Source organism: Narcine bancroftii, chromosome 6 (assembly GCF_036971445.1).
Source record: "Narcine bancroftii isolate sNarBan1 chromosome 6, sNarBan1.hap1, whole genome shotgun sequence".
In the NCBI taxonomy this organism is placed as follows: Eukaryota; Metazoa; Chordata; class Chondrichthyes; order Torpediniformes; family Narcinidae; genus Narcine; species Narcine bancroftii.
The window spans coordinates 74447558-74468056 of NC_091474.1; the positions used below are offsets into that span (position 1 = coordinate 74447558).

A 20499-nucleotide genomic window follows, 5' to 3' on the forward strand; every position below is an offset into this window, starting at 1 on the left:
TGGAGTATAAAGGGCAAAAAATCTTCATTTATCCAGATATAAGTTTTGAACTCCTAAAGAAGAGAAAAGAGTTCAATACAGCAAAGGCGATTTTATGGAAGAAAGGGTATAAATTTATACTAAAGCATCCAGCGGTATTGAAAATATTTATTCCAGGACAACAAAACAGACTATTCTCGGATCCAGAAGAAGCACGAAAATTTGCAGAACAATTACAAAAATAGACTGAGGGAGGAAGACGGGTAATGAGAGTAAAAATGATCACGATTGATATGTATGTGGGTAAAGACAAAAATAGACTGAGGGATGAAGACGGGTAACGAGAGTAAAAATGATCACGATTGATATGTATGCGGGTAAAGAGGTATAAGAGTGAATAGAGACAACGTGCATACGTGAATGTATCTGTACTTAGAGGAAAATATAGATAGTATAGACAAGAATTAATAAGGGAAGGTAATGGAATAGAGAGAATAAGGAGGGAACTAAAAGAGTGACCTTTGTGACATATGAAAAGTGAAATCTTTTCTGGGGGGGGCGGGGTGAGGGGAAATAGTGGTCACTGCAAAATCAGTTGACGCTCGCGAGTGGATTCGCAAATCTAAATGGAGAGGGGAGATGTGGTTGTCCGACAAGGAATAAAGGACAACTCAGGAGGGGAAGGGGAGATTAGGGATAAATAAGATAGAAATAGGAGAATAAGGAAAATGTTGGATGTTGTAGGAATGTTGTCTTATAAAGAGTTGAAAATAAGAAAACAGAAATGGAAAAGGAGGAAAGGTAATGATGGAAAAACGGAAAGAGAAGATAAACAAAATATAAAAGGGCTACGCTGAACTATATGACTTTAAATATTAATGGAATACATAACCAAATTAAAAGAAACTACTAAATTTAAATGAATAAATGTATTCCATTAGAAAAAATAACATATAGGTTAAGAAATAATATTGAAATATTCGAACAAGTATAGGAGCCTTACATTAAATACAATAGCGAAAACCTACCGGGGACAAACATTACCTAAGTTGATGGAAGGAGAAGGAAAGAAAAGAATGGACTCAGTAGAATTTCTGGTGTATTTTTGTTGAATGACAACATTGTCTGACTGGCTTAATGCAACCTAGATTGTATACCTAAAATGGATGAAAGGGGGGGGTGGGGGGGGTGGCTTGGGAGGAGGGGGGGGGGGAAAAAGTCACTGTATATGTGTGAAAAAGAAATAGTGTATATCATGGCTAATGTGATTTATGGTGTGAAAAATAAAAAATAAAAAAAATAAAAAATAAAAAATAAAAAATGGGAAAGGGAGTGAGGGAGGGAGAAGGGAAAAAGGGGAGTAAATGACACTGTATATGTTCAAGAGAAAAAAATGTCTGTATGTATCTTGGTTTATAATGTGAAAAATAAAAAATTTCAAAAAAAAAAAATTGTTAGCATGTTTTGGGGATCTGGGAAGCTTCAGCAAGCACATATTTCCATGCCCCTGTCCACTCTACATGTGTATGTGACATCAAATTCTCATTCATTCACCCAGAACTGTTCGAAGGCTCCTCGTCTCTACATTGTTCCTGCGTGAACACCCATAGAGAAGGGAGGTGGAGTGAGGGAATGGAGTCCAGCTTTTCCATCATTTTGTTCTGTCCTGGTTGCACCTATCCTTTCTGCTGATGGAACCCTGCACTGAAATACTTAACCAAATCGCACTGATAGCATTTAATATCAATGCAGCTCCAACATCTTTCTGGGGGAAAGCTTTGAGATTTCCACCTTCCACGTGAAGAAAACTTCCAACGATCACTTCCCCATGAGTGACCTCTAACTAAGATTCTGGATTACCCTAATGTAGTTCTGTCTGTCACCTCGATCACTTCAATCCAAGCAGGTGGGCCTCAGCATGTTCCATGTGGGCCTTGAAAAATGTTCAATCAAGTACTTTATAAAGGTGTGTTTCATTCAGAATTGCCTTTGACTTGAAAATATTGCTCAGTCATTGCTACTAGTGGGCCATGGCATGTAAGGCTGGAAGCCAGGTGGGTCTTTGACCTTGAGAAGCACTGTCTTAATTATTACAACATCTGGAGAGCATTCTGTGACCTCCCTCCCCTGTCTACAGATGTTCATGCAACACCTTTATAGAAAAGAGGAACTTTCCAGCCATAAAGGCTTTTGGAAGACCCATGGGGTCAGCAGGGGTGTCAAATGACAGGGAAGTTCACCACAGCAAAGCATGCAGTTATTTGGGAGAATCAACTCAACAGGCACATCCAGAACTTACCTCAAATTCTGAGTCAACCTGGGATAAAACACCAAGGAAAATTTTAAGCAGAAAATTAACATCAACCCTGGATGCATCGGTCCTTTCTGCATTGTAATACCTATCCAAATCCCACTGTTAGCATTTACTATCAATACAATCCCAACATCTTTCTGGGGGGGGGAAAGCTTCGTAATTTCCACCTTCTTCTCTGAAGAAAAACTTCCAATGATCACTTACATAAGTAGGCTCTAACTAAGATCCTGGATTACCCAAATATAGTTCTGTCTGTCTGCTTGACTACCTCAACCTAGTGGTTCTCAATTAGGGGACCGTGGAACACTGGTGGACCTCAGCATATTTCCACGTGGGCCTTGAAAAATGTTCAATCAAGCACTTTAAATGAGGTAAAGGTGTGTTTTTTTATAGTTGCATTTGACTTGAAAATATTGCTCAGTCATTGCCATTAGTGGGCCAAGGTATGTTAGGCCGGAAGCCTGGAGGACCTTAGACTGAAAAAGGTTGAGAACCACAGCCTTAATTATTACAACACATGGAGAGGACTGGATGCCTTCCCTCGCTCTCTGCAGATGGTCATGCAACACCTTTATAGGGAAGAAGAAATTTCCAGCAACATGTTGATTTGGAAGACCCATGGGGTCAGCAGGGGTATCAGCCGACAGAGAGGTTCACCACAGCAAAGCATGCAGTTATTTGGGGAATCAACTCAACAGGCACATCCAGAACTTACCTCAAATTCTGGGTCAACCTGGGATAAAACACCAAGGAACATTTTAAGCAGAAAATTACCATCAACCCAACCTTGTTAGTGTGTGGAGAAACCATTTTCTCAAGTATCCCCAAGATTCTCCGGATGAGGCTGAACACCAGTCACCCTCCGAACTCCCTCATTCTCAGCACATGTTGACCATGGTCATGAAGCGCAAGAGTCAGGGTCTTGTAGCACAGAAACAGGCCCTTCTGCCCTATTTATCCATGTTGACCTAGTATCAACACGAGCTATTCCCATTTCCCTGTGTTTGCCCATATCCATCTGAACCATTCCCATCCATGTACCTGTCTAAATGTTTTTTTATTGCAACAATTTTACCCTTCTCCACCACTGTCTCTGGCAGCTCACTCCACATCCCATCACTCTGTGTGAAAAAGGTATGCCTCAGACCCCCTTTCATCCTTTAAGATAGGAGCTATGGCCAAGATGTATTTGTCCATTAACTCAACACCTCTGTACCAAAGCTGATGGTTTGAGAATGGAAAACAGTTTAATAATAAAAAAAAAATCAAGAAATTGGAACATATAAAACTAATATCAGTGGAAACCCTCTCAAGATCGTGCAGGCTATTCCTTACCTTCAATGGTGCTGCAGAAGGGTTTAGAGTTAAACCAGCTGGTGCCGAATATCCTGAGGATGGATTGGACGAGTAACTCGGAGCAGGGCCTGACGGGAAACCCAGAGCAGAGCCTGAACTTTAGGGATTTTCATGAGTGGAACCAGGATTTTCTGGATTGTATGGTGGAGTGCCAGGATGATTGGCCTGGCCTGGCCACATTCCGTACGGAGATTCTGGCTGCTGAATGGGAGGAGCCACAAACCCAACACAAAGTGGACCTGAACCCAAGGCACCCAATGGCATTTGATATGTTTTAAGCCTGCTACGGTTCCTCGTCTCCACAGAGTCCCATAGAGAAAGGAGGTGGAGCGTTGGAAATGGAGACAAACATTCAGAGTCCAGATTTTCTGCCACTTTGTTCTATCCTGGATGTATTCATCCTTTCTGCTTATGGAACCCTGCGCTGTAATCCTTAACCAAATCACACTGTTGGCATTTGCTATCAATGTAACTCCAACATCTTCCTGCGGCAAAACTTTGGGATTTCCAACATCTACTGTGTGAGGATAGAACTCCAATGATCACTTCCACTTGAGCCACTTCTAACTAAGATTCTGGATTTCCCCCTATATAGTTCTGTCGCCTGTCTAATCACCTTAATTATTACCTCTGGAGAAAACTGAACGCCTTCCCTCCCTCTCAGCAGATGTTCATGCAACACCTTTATAGGGAAGAGGAACTTTCCAACCACATAGGGTTTTGGAAGATCCATGGGGTCAAGCAAGTGTATCAGCCGACAGAGAGGTTCACTAGACAAAGCATGCAGTTATTTGGGGAATCAACTCAACAGGCACATCCAGAACTTACCTCAAATTCTGGGTCAACCTGGGATAAAACACCAAGGAACATTTTAAGCAGAAAATTACCATCAACCCAACCTTGTTAGTGTGTGGGGAAACCATTTTCTCAAGTATCCCCAAGATTCTCCGGATGAGGCTGAACACCAGTCACCCTCCGAACTCCCTCATTCTCAGTGCATGTTAACCGTGTTCATGAAGCGCAAGAGTCAAGGTCTTGTAGCACAGAAACAGGCCCTTCTGCCCAATTTATCCATGTTGACCAAGTGTCAACATGAGCTATTCCCATTTACCTGTGTTGGCCCACATCCATCTGAACCATTCCCATCCATGTACCTGTCTAAATGTCTTTTTATTGCAACAATTTTACCCTTCTCCACCACTGTCTCTGGCAGCTCACTCCACATCCCATCACTGTGTAAAAAAGGTACCCCTCAGGCACCCTTTCATTCTTTAAGATAGGAACTATGGCCAAGATATTTTTGTCCATTAACTCAACACCTCTGTACCATGGCTGATGGTTTGAGAATGGAAAATAGTTTAATAATTTTTAAAAATCAAGAAATTGGAACATTTAAAACTAATATCAGTGAAAACCCTCTCAAGATCATTCAGACTATTCCTTACTTTCAATGGTGCTGCAGAAGGGGTTAGAGTTGAACCAGCTGCTGCAGAATATCCTGAGGACGGATTGGACGGGTAACTTGGAGCAGGGCCTGACGGGAAACCCGGAGCAGGGCCTGACGGGAAACCCGGAGCAGGGCCTGACGGGAAACCCGGAGCAGGGCCTGACGGGAAACCCGGAGCAGGGCCTGACGGGAAACCCGGAGCAGGGCCTGACGGGAAACCCGGAGCAGGGCCTGACGGGAAACCCGGAGCAGGGCCTGATGGGAAACCCGGAGCAGGGCCTGACGGGAAACCCGGAGCAGGGCCTGAACTTTAGGGATATTCATGAGTGGAACCAGGATCTTCTGGATTGTATGGTGGAGTGCCAGGATGATTGGCCTGGCCACATTCCGTACGGAGATGCTGGCTGCTGAATGGGAGGTGCCCCAAACCCAACACAAAGTGGACCTGAGCCAAGGCACCCAATGGCATTTGATATGTTTTAAGCCTGCTACGGTTCCTCTTCTCCACAGAATCCCATAGAGAAAGGAGGTGGAGTGTTGGGAATGGAGACAAACATTCAGAGTCCAGATTTTCCACCATTTTGTTCTATCCTGGATGCATTCATCCTTTCTGCTTATGGAACCCTGCACTGTAATCCTTAATCAAATCGCACTGTTGGCATTTGCTATCAATGTAACTCCAACATCTTCCTGCGTCAAAACTTTGGGATTTCCAACATCTACTGTGTGAGGATAGAACTCCAATGATCACTTCCACATGAGCCACTTCTAACTAAGATTCTGGATTTCCCCCCATATAGTTCTGTCGCCTGTCCGATCACCTTAATTATTACCTCTGGAGAGAATTGGATGCCTTCCCTCCCTCTCAGCAGATGATCAAAAAACCCCTGTTAAAGGAAAGAAGAACTTTCCAGCCACATAGGGTTTTGGAAGACCCATGAGGTCAGCAGGGGTATCAGCTGACAGAGAGGTTCACCACAGCTTAGCATGCAGTTATTCGGGAGAATCAACTCAACAGGCACATCCAGAACTTACCTCAAATTCTGGATCAACCTGGGATAAAACACCAAGGAACATTTTAAGCAGAAAATTACCATCAACCTTGTTAGTGTGTGGAGAAACCATTTTCTCAAGTATCCCCAAGATTCTCTGGATGAGACTGAACACCAATCACCCTCCGAACTCCCTCATTCTCAGTGCATGTTAATTGTGGTCATGAAGTGCAAGAGTCAGGGTCTTGTAGCTCAGAAACAGGCCCTTCTGCCCAATTTATCCATGTTGACCAAGTGCCAACACGAGCTATTCCCATCTACCTGTGTTGGCCCACATCCATCTGAACCATTCCCATCCATGAACCTGTCTAAATGTCTTTTTATTGCAATGATTTTACCCTTCTCCATCACTGTCTCTTGCAGCTCATTCCACATCCCTCAGGCCCCCTTTCAACCTTTAAGATAGGAATTATGGCCAAGATATTTTTGTCCATTATCTCAATACCTCTGCCCCATGGCTGATGGTTTGAGAATGGAAAATAGTTTAACAATTTTAAAAAATCAACAAATTGGAACATTCAAACTAATATCACTGGAAATCCTCTCAAGATCGTGCAGGCTATTCCTTACCTTCAATGGTGCTGCAGATGGGGTTTGAGTTGAACCAGCTGATGCCGAATATCCTGAGGACGGATTGGATGGGTAACTCGGAGTAGGGCCCATTGAATAGCCTGGAGCAGGGTCTGATGGGTAGCCTGGAGCAGGACCGGACTGGTAACCCGGAGTAGGGCCGGATGGGTAACCCGGAGCAGGGCCGGACGGATAACCTGAAGCAGGGCCGGTCGGGAAACCCGGAGCAGGGCCGGTCGGGAAACCCGGAGCAGGGCCGGTTGGGAAACCTGGAGCTGGGCCAGACGGGAAACCTGGAGCAGGACCGGAACTTGGTGGATATCCAGGAGCGGAGCCAGGATATCCTGGATTGTATGGTGGAGCGCCAGGCTGATTGGCCTGGCCTGGATACATTCCGTACGGAGGTGCTGGCTGCTGATTGGGGGGTGCCCCAAACCCAATATTGGGTGGTCCTGATCCCAAGACGTTCGATACAATTTGAGCCTGCAATGTTAACAGAACACAATACAACGTCGACAACCTAGTACTGCATTCTTATCTTTTAGTTTTCTTCAGATGCTCTATTTCCCCATTGCAAACATAAACCTGAAAAAAAAACAAGAAATACTCAACAGGACAGGCAGCAACTGTGGAGAGAGAAGCCAGAGATTTCAGGCCATTCATCAGAACTAATGCTCAATTATAATTGGTCAATCTCTTCTGGCATTTCTCACTGTCCAGTTGATGGAAATCAAACTTAAGCCCCATCAAATAAGCTACAATAATAATAAATTTATGCAATATATATATTCACCAAAATTCTTACTTGCTGCAGAGGTATTTGCAAAAATAAAGCAGTAAACAATTAAGACAATAAATACGTAAAATAGATAGATAATAAATATTCACAGTAATCCTAGTGCAAAGAAGCAACTTGCAATAATGCCCTTCTGAGGTGTCTGTGTATTGCCCGATTGGCAAGAGGAGGTTCAAGAGTCTCATAGCAATTGGAAAGAAACTGTCAAGCCAAGAGGTGGAAGTAAAGCATCAAAGTCTGCAGACACCGTGATTTAAGTAGAAACACAATTCTGGAGAAAGTCAGCAGATCAAAAAGTGTTCTTTACACCTCATATCTTGATGAAAAGGGTGAAATCGAAAGGTAAATTTAAAGGTTCCATTGTTGTGACATAATACTGTATTTTGAATGTAACATGAATGAAATTCTTTAACTTTATCTACAGTAAGAAAGACAGAGAATCCCCACTTTGTCATGCGCCCCTCACAGCAATGAAGCCCCGTGAGGAACGAACTCATGAGCCCTGGTTTACAAGACCAGTGCTCTTAACCACTGAGCTATCAGAATCTGTATCTTTATCTTTGCTGTATAAAGTCCACTGTATGACCTGCTGAGCTTCTCCTGCATCGTGTTGTTGCTTGATCCAAGAGCCTCAATGTCACCAAAACCAAGGAGCTGATTGTTGACCAGCAAGGAAAAACCAGAGGTGGATGATCCAGTGATCATTGGGGGATCAGAGGTGGAGAGGGTGAGCACATTTAAATTTCTGGGAATCAATGACTCAGAGAAGCTTTCATGGACCCAACACATCAATGGCATCATGAAGAAAGCGCGTTAGAACCTCTACTTTCTCAGGAGTTTGCGGAGGTTTGGGATGACATCGGAAAGCCCGGCAAATTTCTACAGAGGTATGATGGAAAGTGCACTAACCAGCTGCATCATGGTCTGGTATGGGGAACCAGTACCCCTGAATGTAGAGCCTGGAAAAAGGTAGTGGACACAGCCCAGGACATCACGGGGATACCCCTCCCCACTATCGAGAACATGGCCAGGGTCAGGAACAGCTGCTACCCCTCCACCATCAGACTCCTTAACAACAAACTCCATCAGGGACTCGTTGAAGGACTCGTACTTGTGCATTTCATTGATTGTTTTCTCTCTGGATTGTACAGTTTTTTGTTTACGTGTATATTGAATACAGTTTTTTTTCTGCACAACCAGTAAGTGGTGATTCTGCCTCGTCTACAAGAAAAAGAATCTCAGGATTGTATGTGATGTCATGTGCGTACTCTGACGAAGCTGAAATCTGAAATCAGGTGCTGGTATTCAGGCTTGCTATGGAGTGTTTTTACTCCTTTTTAAAAATTTTACTCCTTTTTAAAAATTGTGTTTTAACACCTTTCACAGCCAATGAAATAGCTGTGATGTGCAGTTACTGTTACAGTCCAGGTAACATAACATGCAGTTGTCAGACAGCATCAGCCAGCGAATCTGAAACAGAAGTGCCACAGCATCTTTCATGACTGTCTGAGACCAGAATGGCCACACTGTAAATGTAGTAAATGCATTTGAATATGGCACCTTCTGTCTGAGAGGCAGGGTTACACCTAAGACCCAATTGTTACTGAAATATTTTGCTTGAGAACATTTGTCATTGGCCCATTTCATTTGGAGATGTGAAACCTTGCACATAACGAGTCAATGAGGTATGATTAAAACAGTGGCTTTCAAACACTGGACTACCACGGTTAGTGCAGCAGTTCGTGCAATGATGTTATAGCACCAATGATCAGGACAGGGGTTTGAACACTGTGCTGTCTGTAAGGAGTTTGTTCGTTCTCCCTGTGTCTGCATGGGTTTTCCCCGGGGGCTCTGGTTTCCTCCCACACTTCAAAGCATACAGGGGCTGTAGGTCAATTGGGTGTAATTGGGTGGCACAGGCCTGTGAACCGAAAGGGCCTGTTAGCGTGCTGTGTGTCTAAATTAAATGCTCCCCATTTCACACATTCTGGCTGTTCCTTCTTTGAACTTAATTTCTGGAATGCCCAACTTAGAGGTCATGTGTGGGATCTTTCCTCCGAACAACTACAGGGGTTTGAAAAGGTGGCTCACCGACATCACTCAAGGGTAATTGGGAAGTCCGATAAACTCCAGTCTTGCCATCGACATCCAAATGAAGGCAGAGAGGCGGGATCCCCAAAGGCAAGATGATAACTGGCCACAATGTGTCCACAGTTTGTGTATGTAACTTTACCAAATATTTATGAAGGTGCAGGCTATATCGACTCCATAATGCAGACAAAACGTTTCAGACAATGCTGTGATGAAAGGCAGGCACACCACAAAATTCTTTTTCTCCCCTCCAAAAAGGACCACCATGGGAACACAAAGGGAGACCCAATCACAGAACAGTTAACAACAAAATACAGCAAAACTGGAAATCTGAAATTAACAAAACAGCAGAAAAAAAGATGCACAAACGGAGCTAATCAGACGGCAACACGGAACAGTGAAAGGGAGTGAGCATATCCAGGCCAATCAACACACCTTCCCTGTTCATAAAATTGCCTGCTTAAAAGATGCACAGGTTTCATTGGTGGGTTTGCGTTCAGAATCAAAACATTATTGTCACAAAATTCACTGTTTTGCGGCAGCATCACTGTGGAAACATTTTTATAAACCAGCTTTCAAAATAAATAGAAAAAGTCAAAGTAAGGCAGTGAGAAAAGTGGTATTGAAGTTGACCACTCCTCTCTGTCAGTTAAAAAATATGCAATTTTAATCATGATGATTCTTGCCAAACTTCCAGCTTATTTTATCCAGCAGCGCTATTGGCCGCACGATTGATACTGGAATAATGAAGTGGCATTCTTTTAGCTGGTTTGATACCAGCTGTACTTTGAACATTGCCAGTTAACTATGGGCCCACCATCCTGATGACTGCTCAAATGTAGCACACAATACAAAGCAGCAAACTGGATGCGGAAAAAGCTTTTGATAGAGTTGAATGGAATTTTTTTATTTATGGTGTTAGAGAAGTTTAATTTGGCCCTTATTTTAATGGTTGGGTTAAAGCTTTATATAAAAACCCAATTGCTAGGGTGGTGACAAATGGTCAAACTTCTTTACCATTTAAATTAACACGGTCGTCTTGGCAAGGTTGTCCATTATCACCAGCTTTGTTTGCATTGGCTATTGAACAATGGTTCAGACAATACGACAGAATGGTAAGATTAAAGGGATGAGAAATGCACATGATGAATATAAGATTAATTTATTTGCAGATGTGTTGGTCTATTTGACAGAACTGGAGCAGTCTTTGAAATAGTTGCAAGATTGCTTTCTGAAATTTGGGGAGTTATCTGGAGCTAAATTGGGATAAGAGTGAAATATTACCAGTTGGGGAAGGAGACTATTCGGAATATAAAAATATTATAAAATTGAAATGGTCAGATAGAATTAAATATTTGGGACTAATAGTAAATGTAGATTACCAATCTTTATATAAATTAAATTATGTTCCTTTATTAAAAAGGATCTGATTAAATGGAAAGATCTTCCAACAACATTAATTGGTCAAATAAATTGTATTAAAATGAATATTTTTTTCTTGAACCCAATATTTGTTTACTTTCAAAGAGTTTTTTTTCAGGATTTGAATAAAGCGAAACGGGAATTTTTATGGAAGGGGAAATTAGCACAAGTAGCTTTACATAAACATATGGAAATATGCATTGGATGGTCTCCAATTACCTCATTTTCAAAATTATTATGAAGCAACTCATTTAAACTTCGTTAGTAGATTGATAGACATGGACCAACCTCCGAGTTGGGCGAACGTTGAAATGGCTTGCATTTCTGAAGTTGAGGTACATCAATTTATACTTAAATAGAATATGAATTTATTGCGGGAATGTATTATGCCAGTATTAAAACACTTGTTAAAGATACGGGCTTAAAGAAATATGGTTTTAGGGTCGAAGGGTAAACTATCAATTCAAACTTCGTTATACCATTTTCAATGTTTAATAATCATTTCAAGAGATGGAATTTTAGGGGTATAGAGATAGTTCAAGTTGATTTGAAGGACAGTTTCTTTCCTTTAGTCAATTGAGGAAGAAATGTGATATATCTGAAAATTCTTTATTTGTGTACTATCAACTCAGAGCTTTGATAAAAGATAATTATGGTAAAGAGATGAATTTACCTATGTTGACGAAATTTGAGTCTTTGATTTCCTCTATACCAAAGAAAGGTTATATTTTGGATATGTATCAATTGTTACAAGATAGTATGGAGAAACCAGAATGGGAGAAATCTAGGCTTAAATGGGAAAGTGATTTAATTTATATTTTTCCTGAAGACAGTTGGGAGGTTATGTGTCACGACAGTGTAAATAAATTGACGAATGTAAGATATGGAATGGTTAATTATAATTTTTTACATCAGTTATATCTGACTCCAGAGAAATTGAAAAAATATAGGTTTAGCAATTCGGACTCTTGTTTTCGTTGTGAACTATGTACTGGAACTTTTTTACATGCTGTTTGGTCTTGTGTTAAAGTACAACCATTTTGGGACAGAATTAGATTGGAAAAATTATTTACGATTGAACTACCACTAGACCCATCGATTTTTTTGTTGGGCTAAATGGTTTCTTTGAAGGGATTGGGGTTGGATAAATTTCAAATAGCATTTGTACGTTTAGCATTATCTGTAGCATGAAAATGTGCAGCTAGTACTTGGAAAGATAATGTGGAGATTAACATAGTACGATGGCATAATGAATTAAGAGCTTGTATTCCGTGGGGAAAAAAATTACATGTTACTTGTATGATAATTATTCTTTCTTTGTTAATATGTGGTCTTCTTATTTGGAATATATGAATTTGAAAATAGTTTGAAATATTCTATATATCATTTTGTTTTAGGATTTGGCTCCCCTTAAGGGAGCTGGCTGAAGGGCTGGGAGGGTGGGGAGGGTTTTTCTTTATGTATCTAAAAATTTCTTGCTGTTATTTGATTGTATTTTGTTTAAAAAAAATCTTTTAAATAAAATTGGAAACAAAAATACAAAGCAGCCAACATCACTAAATAAGATACAAATTTGTTCCTCAATCCAACATCTCCCCTCAAGAGATTGTAAACTACACCCCAGGCATCCTTCAGAATCTTAAACTTTTCTAGTGAACAGCAGCAACCATCAGGAAAGAGGTATCAGTGCCACAAGACTCACGTCACCAGGTTGAGGAACAGCTGTTCCCCCTCCACCATCAGACTCTTCAACAACAAACTCAATCAGGGACTCATTTAAGGACTCCTACTTTCCACTGAAAATGTTTTTTTTTCTGCATTGCAGTGTGTAAACAAAGGAATTAATTTAAACATTTATTTCTTTTGTATATACATTTTTTTGGAGTACAGTTTTCTGATTACCAAGGAGAAATTCTGCCTGGCCCACAGGAAAAGGAATCTCAAAGTTGTATGTGATGTCATATATGTAATTTTTAATTTAGAACTACAGCACGGAAACAGGCCCTTCTGGCCCATGAGCCCGTGCCGCACAATTACACCTGATTAACCTATACCCCGGTACGTTTTGAATGGTGGGAAGAAAATGGAGCCCCCAGGGCAAACCCACACAGATACGGGGAGAACATACAGACTCCTTACAGACAATGATGGATTTGAACTCCAGTCCCGATCACAGGTGCTATAAAGGCATTAACTGTGCTGGCCTCTGACAATAAAACTGAACTTTGACTTTGAATGTGAGAGAGCAGGACAGATTAAGAAGGTGAGAGGTATAAGTGGAGCGACCATTGTGGGAGTAGGCCAGGTGAGGTGACGTTTTGGCTCAAGAGGCGAGAAGGGGCAGAGAATAAGGCAAGAGTCTGGTGAGAGTTTATTATTGTTTAATCTTTGACCTTGTATGAGCACCAAGGTGGAATAGTCAGAATAGCAACGGGGTTAGTGGAGTTTTGAGTCTTGTGAGCTGTGGGAATTCTGGAAGACCTGCCATCTCACCGACAGCTACATCTGCACGAGGTGCATGTGTTAGGGAACTGCAGCTCAATGACCTTTAGCTCGTACGGGAGAACGAGAATTCCAGAGGTAAGAGCTACAGCAAGGCAGTCACACAGAAGGCAAGAAGTGGGTGACTGTCCAGAGAGGAGAAAGCTAAAGCAGGAAGATAGGGAGAAGAAGGATTGGTGACAAGATTATGAGAGGAATAGATAGGGTGGACAGCAAGCACCTTTTTTCCCAGGGGGGCAGTGTCAAACACCAGGGGACAGCTGTATCAGATGAGCGGAGGAAGTTTAGGGGAGACGTCAGAGGTAAGTTTTTTAAAAAAACACAGAAGGTGGTGGGTGCAAGAGGCTGGTACAAAAGGGACATTTAGACAGGTACATGGATGCACCAAAAATAGAGGGTTGTGGGTGTGAGGTAGGGAAGGTTTAAATTGTTGGGTAGGTTTCTATAGGTGGCCACAACATTGTGGGCCAAATGGGCTGTACCGTGGCATACTGTTCCAATTCAAAAGCATTCATGGCACAGGATGCCTTCTGGAATTTCATGGCACGGTTAGCGTGTTAACGCAACACTGTTATGTATGTATGTATGTATGTTCTTCCCATGTCCGCACGCATTTCCTCCCACGTTGCAAATGCATACAAAATTAGTAGGCCAATTGGTCTCCTAGGTGTAATTGAGCAGTGTGGGGTCATGGGCCGGGAGGACCTGTCACCGTGCAAGGTCTCCAAATTGAAAATTTAATTACGAGAAGCAGTCACCAACCACACAGCTCCCAAACACTACTTCACCCCCCAGAAGTACAAGGCCGATCTTTCGTCCAGCTTCTGCTCAGACTTCTCATCTCAATTCCCAATAAATATTTCTCTTCAGAAAGAACATTTATTCTGCTGCCTACACACACGCACATCTCTCCACCCTGAACCGTTTAGATATCCTGGAGAAGAGATGGTTGGGGGAGGGAGCAAGGCAGGGACCGATTAATATTCCTGCATGAATTACAGTTGAGTCAAATAATCTACCAATCTTTAAAAGGTGGATGGGAGAGACTGGATGTGATGAGAACATTTCTGTTTGTAGGGGTGATATTTACAACTGAGAAACAAACCAGAAAACATGGGTGCTGGAATCTTGAGCAAACAAAAAGCTGCTGGAGGGACCCAGGAAACATCCATGGGGAGAAACGGCCAGTCAACGTTTTAGGAGGTCAGGACCCTTTATCGAGAATAAGGTAAAAAGAGGGTGATGTTAAGTAAATGAGGGGGGTAAGAGGTGGTAGTCAAGCCAAGCCAAGCCCATTGTACAAGTACAACACAACAGAACAGCATTCTCAGGACTGGACAGAAGGTCCAAGAGGTGGAGAAGCAGGTGAAGTGTCCCGACCGGATATATTAAATTATCACTGATGAACCTGGGTTAGTCAGAACAAGTTCAAAAACAGCACTCACCATATAGGAGCTATTGGCAAATCCCTGCATGTTTGGAAGTGTTTCCATTCCAACAGGACAGGTACCCCAGGGATTAGTGCCTGAAATCATACAAGCAACAAATGTGTTAAGCCTCAGAACATACAGATAACAATTCCTCCCAAGATCTCAAGCAGACCTGAAAAATTGAGTCAAAACACAGAAATATTAGAGGAACGCAGCCAGTCTCACAGTGACCATATATTACTGAGATTTCGGGCCAGAGCCCTTCTCAATGTAGAAGCAAATGCAGGCAGGCGTCTGAATTAAAGGCTGGGGAGAGAGGGGGCGATGGAAGAATGGAAGGAGTCCAGACCAACAGACAAAAGGTCTGAATATGATAAGAGGAAAGGTGAGAATTGAATTTGTCTCTGTGAAAGAAGACAGGGAAAAGAGATTCAGAGACACAGAGCTAGAGGAAGGATACAGGGGAAAGAAGATGGGGTGGGGTTTTAACAGATACCGGAGAAATCAAGGTCAATCCTATCTGGTTGGAGGGTGCCCAGACAGAAGATGAGGTGTTGTTCCTCCAATTTGCAGGTGATCTCAGCCTGGCAGTGCATGGGACCATGGACAAGCATGTCAGCAAGGGAAAGGGCAGGGAATTGAAATGGGTGGCCACTGGGAGATCCATGTTATTGCGATGGACAGAGCTGAGGTGCTCAACAAACTAAGCATCCGGAGGAAACCCACGCAGAAACAGGGTGAACTTACAAACTCCTTACAGCCAGCACTGGATTCAAACCCAGGTTGCTGGCACTTTTACAGCGTTGCACTAACCACTACGCTAACCGTGCCTGCTCCCTTTGTTGGAGAAACATCAAGGCTCATCTCTGCCAATAGCGAAAACCTACCGGGAACAAACATTACCTAAGTTGATGGAAGGAGAAGGAAAGAAAAGAATGGACTCAGTAGAATTTCTGGTGTATTTTTGTTGAATGACAACATTGTCTGACTGGCTTAATGCAACCTAGATTGTATACCTAAAATGGATGAGAGGGGGGGATGGGGGGGTGGCTTGGGAGGAGGGAGGAGAAAAAGTCACTGTATACGTGTGAAAAAGTGTATATCATGGCTAATGTGATTTATGGTGTGAAAAATAAAAAATTTTAAAAAAAAAGGCTCATCTCTGCCTGTCCCACTGAACGAAAATAATGTCAAGCATGAATCAAGCAGCATTTTCACTGTTTTGCCCATCGCAGCAAGACTTCGCAAAGCACCATGGAGACAAAGGTTAGATAGAGTTGCAATACTATCAAGATCAAAGCAATGCCAGGGTTTAATCTGTAGATTCCAAAAATTCATTCAAAACAATGTCCAAAGCAAAACTGATAGGAGAGATACTGAAAGACAAATAATGTGTAGTGATGTACAGTCATGATATTCAAATCAGTTGAATTCAAAATCAATTTTGAAAAGGTTCGCATGGTTTAATATAATTTTTTGCAACAATTATATTTAACTCCTCAAAAATTTTAAAATATTATCAGATATTATCAATTTATGTTTTAGATGCAGTCAGGAAGTTGGTTCTTTTTTGCATTCTACTTGGAAGTGTCCTCGGATTTAATAAAAACTTTTTGCTTAGCGGTAGGGAATTTTTTGGAGAAAATATTAGGGGTTAAACTCCCACAGGATCCAATGTTGTTTTTGTTGGTTAATATTAAAGTGATTAGACCCAAATTAAGGTGAATTATGTATCAAATTGAACAGCTTGAGCTGTTTCCAGCAAGTACATAGCCATTACTTGGAAATCAGATACAGATTTATGGATGGAGAGGTGACATGCTGAACTATGTACTTGTATTCAACTTGAGAAGATAACATAACTTGCATAATAAATATCAATTTTTTTAAAGAAAGTATGGAGTCCATATTTACAATATATTGGTTTGAAAATTTGAGGGACTCTCTGAATGCCCATCCTGTTGGCAACCCACAGATCCATTATTATTAGTATTGAGATTCTGTTTTTATTTATACATTCTCCAAATTTTCTTTTTGTGTATTCTGAGGGGGGGGGGGGGAGGATGGGTGGAGGGGGGTGGAGGGAGTGGGTTTTATATAATATATATACACATATATATAATCTTTTGGTAATTTTATTGAATATGTATACAATTGATGTGGTTTAAAATGAAAATATTTTTAAAAAAGGTTCATCTATGGTCTGGGTCGTCTTGGAGATGCAGGGCAGGATAAGGAGTATGGTACACCACACTCTGGGGAATTTAGACTGCATTCTGAAAGGATTTGAACAGGGCGTACTGGGAGAGTCGGGATCAGAGCCAACATTCATTCCAAAATCTTCAAATAGAAAGCATGCAGACAACTGAAAAATAAAGCTATGCTCTGTGGCTCCTCAGCTACTAACAAGGTTCACTGCAGGGCGGGCGGGCGGGCACGCACGCACGCACGCTGCAGTTTAGTCACATTTCCAGGCTCTTTTCAATCATGCCAGGTCATCAAATTTCCTTCTACCTTGGTCAGGGGGTGGTGGATAGAGAAATCCACGCTTAGTCATGCAGTCTGAAGCCTGTGTGCTGCATTGTGGATAAAATGCCATTGGCATTCAAGGAGAGGAATCCTGGGGTGTGGCAGCCCTTATAACTAAAAATAAATTCCCACATCAGAAAATTCCCACTCCACGCAATGCTTGTTTTAAGAAAACAACCCACGCTCAAGGGTTGAATATAACAACAGAAAGAATTTCGTTCACTGCACTGATGAAAAAAAGGACACAAATTTGGAGCATCCAACTCACTCAACCAATAACATACATCTGGCTCAACGGTAGAAGAAGCGACTACACAGGCATTCGGGATTTGAGGATGAGCAGAGGGGAGAAGGGTTTTCACTCCCTTGGGCAAAATATATAAATAATGCACTAAAAGTCAAAGTGAGGCAGTGTCTTTCATTGATCATTCAGGAATCTGATGGCGGTGGGGAAGAAGCTGTCCTTGTGCTTTTGAGTGCTTGCCTTCAGGCTCCTGAACCTTTTTCCCTGATGGTAGCAGAGTGAAGAGGGCATGGCCTGAGTGGTGGGGGTCCTTGAGTATGCAAGCAGCTATCTTAAGACAATGCTTCTTGTGGATGTCCTCTTTTGCCATCTCTACTTCTCCATCTCAAATTGATATATTTGCAAACCCACTGGGACGTGTGGAAGGAACAGTAGGTGCTGTTTGCAAATTGATTTTTTTTGTTTTAATTTTTTTTTAATTTAAAAAAAATTTAGACCCTTTTGGCCCATGAACCCATGGCGCCCAATTACACCCAATTGACCTACAGACCCCGATACATTTCTGAAGGGTGAATGGAAACTGGAGCCCCCAGGGAAATCCTTCGTAGATACAGGGAAAACATAAAAACATTTTACAGACAGCGCAGGATTCAAACCCCAGTCCCAATCACTGGCACTGTAAGAGCGTTGCACTAACCATATAACCACTTACAGCACAGAACAGGCCAGTTCAGCCCTACTAGTCCATGCCGTAACAAATCCCCACCCTCCTCGTCCCACTGACCAGCACCCGGTCCTTACTCCTCCAGTCCTCTCCTCTCCATGTAACTATCCAGTCTTTCCTTAAATGTAACCAATGATCCTGCCTCAACCACGTCTGCCGGAAGCTCATTCCACATCCCTACCACCTTTTGCATAAAGAAATTTCCCCTCATGTTCCCCTTACAATTTTCCTCCTTCAATCTTAAACCATGCCCTCTCGTTTGAATCTCCCCCACTCTTAATTGAAAAAGCCTATCCACATTTACTCTGTCTGTCCCTTTTAAAATCTTAAACACCTCTATCAAGTCCCCCCTCAATCTTCTACGCTCCAGAGAAAAAAGCCCCAGTCTGCACAACCTTTCCCTGTAACTCAGACCCTGAAATCCTGTAACATTCTCGTGAACCTTCTCTGCACTCTCTCTATTTTGTTTATATCTTTCCTATAATTTGGTGACCAAAACTGTACACAGTACTCCAAATTTGGCCTCACCAATGCCTTGTACAATTTCATCATAACCTCCCTACTCTTGAATTCAATACTCCGATTTATGAAGGCCAACGTTCCAAATGCCTTCTTCACCACACCATCTACCTGAGTATCAGCCTTGAGGGTACTATTTACCATCACTCCTAAATCCCTTTGTTGCTCTGCACATCTCAATAGCCTACCGTTTAATGCACCTCACACTTGTCTGTATTAAATTCCATCAGCCATTTCTCAGCCCACACCTCCAGCTTTCCTAAATGACCTTTTAATCTACGGTAATCTTCCTCACTGTCCACAACACCACCAATCTTTGTATCATCCGCAAACTTGCTTATCCAATTCTCCACCCCTACTTCCAGATCGGTAATATATATAATAAACAATAGTGGACCCAGGACCGATCCCTGAGGAACTCCACTAGTTACCGGCCTCCAATTGGACAAACAATTTTCTACCACTACTCTCTGACACCTCCCATCTAACCATTGCTGAATCCATTTCACTACCTCCTTATTTATACCTAATGCCTCCACCTTTTTTCCTAACCTCCTGTGGGGAACTTTGTCAAAAGCTTTACTAAAGTCTAAATAGACAACATCCACAGCTTTCCCTTCATCAATCTTTTTTTGTAACCCCCTCGAAAAACTCAATCAGGTTTGTCAAGCATGATCGACTCCTGACAAAACCATGCTGATTACTCCCTATCAATCCCTTTACCTCCAAATACTTGTAAATACCATCCCTCAGAACACTTTCCATCAACGTGCCCACCACAGACGTCAGACTCACAGGCCTATAATTCCCAGGTTTACATCTGGACCCTTTCTTTTTTTTTTATAAATTTTTTATTTTTCACACCATAAATCACATTAGCCATGCTACATACTTTTTCTTTTTCACACATATACAGTGACTTTTTCTCCCCCCCCCTCCCTCCTCCCAAGCCACCCCCCCACCCATCCATTTAAGGTATACAATCTAGGTTACATTAAACCAGTCAGATAATGTTGTCATTCAACAAAAATACACTAGAAATTCTACTGAGTCCATTCTTTTCTCTCCTTCTCCTTCCATCAACTTAGGTAATGATTGTCCCCGGTAGGTTTTCACTATTGTATTTAATGTAAGGCTCCCATATTTGTTCGAATATTTCAATATTATTTCTTAAACTATATGTAATTTTTTCTAATGGAATACATTTATTCATTTCTATATACCATTGTTGTATTTTCAGATTATCTTCCAATTTCCAGGTTGACATAATACATTTTTTTGCTACAGCTAGGGCTATCTTAACAAATCTTTTTTGTGCATCCTCCAAATCAATTCCAAATTCTTTGTTTTTTATGTTACTCAGGAGAAAGATCTCTGGATTCTTTGGTATATTGTTTTCTGTTATTTTATTTAATATCTGATTTAGATCTTCCCAAAATTTTTCTACTTTCTCTCATGTCCAGATTGCATGAATTGTTGTTCCCATTTCTTTTTTACATCGAAAACATCTATCAGATACTGTTG

At 41.7% G+C, this 20499-nt stretch overlaps 1 protein-coding gene across 10 annotated transcripts in view; it reads right to left on the reverse strand.

Moving 5' to 3' along the window:
• LOC138736234 (annexin A11-like) overlaps window positions 1–20499 on the reverse strand; it is a 109679-nt gene that overhangs the window by 47963 nt on the left and 41217 nt on the right. For 4 of the 10 annotated variants that reach the window (XM_069885392.1, XM_069885390.1, XM_069885391.1 and 1 more), the window contains 6 exons: window positions 14975–15054; window positions 6719–7201; window positions 6132–6149; window positions 4478–4495; window positions 3009–3026; window positions 2279–2296 (listed from right to left, as the gene is read on the reverse strand). In XM_069885392.1, coding sequence (XP_069741493.1) covers window positions 2279–2296; window positions 3009–3026; window positions 4478–4495; window positions 6132–6149; window positions 6719–7201; window positions 14975–15054 — 635 coding nt within the window. Of the gene's footprint in view, window positions 1–2278; window positions 2297–3008; window positions 3027–3628; window positions 3717–4477; window positions 4496–6131; window positions 6150–6718; window positions 7202–14974; window positions 15055–20499 lie in introns of those variants that run through there. The other 6 variants (XM_069885393.1, XM_069885394.1, XM_069885395.1 and 3 more) reach the window with 6 other exon arrangements.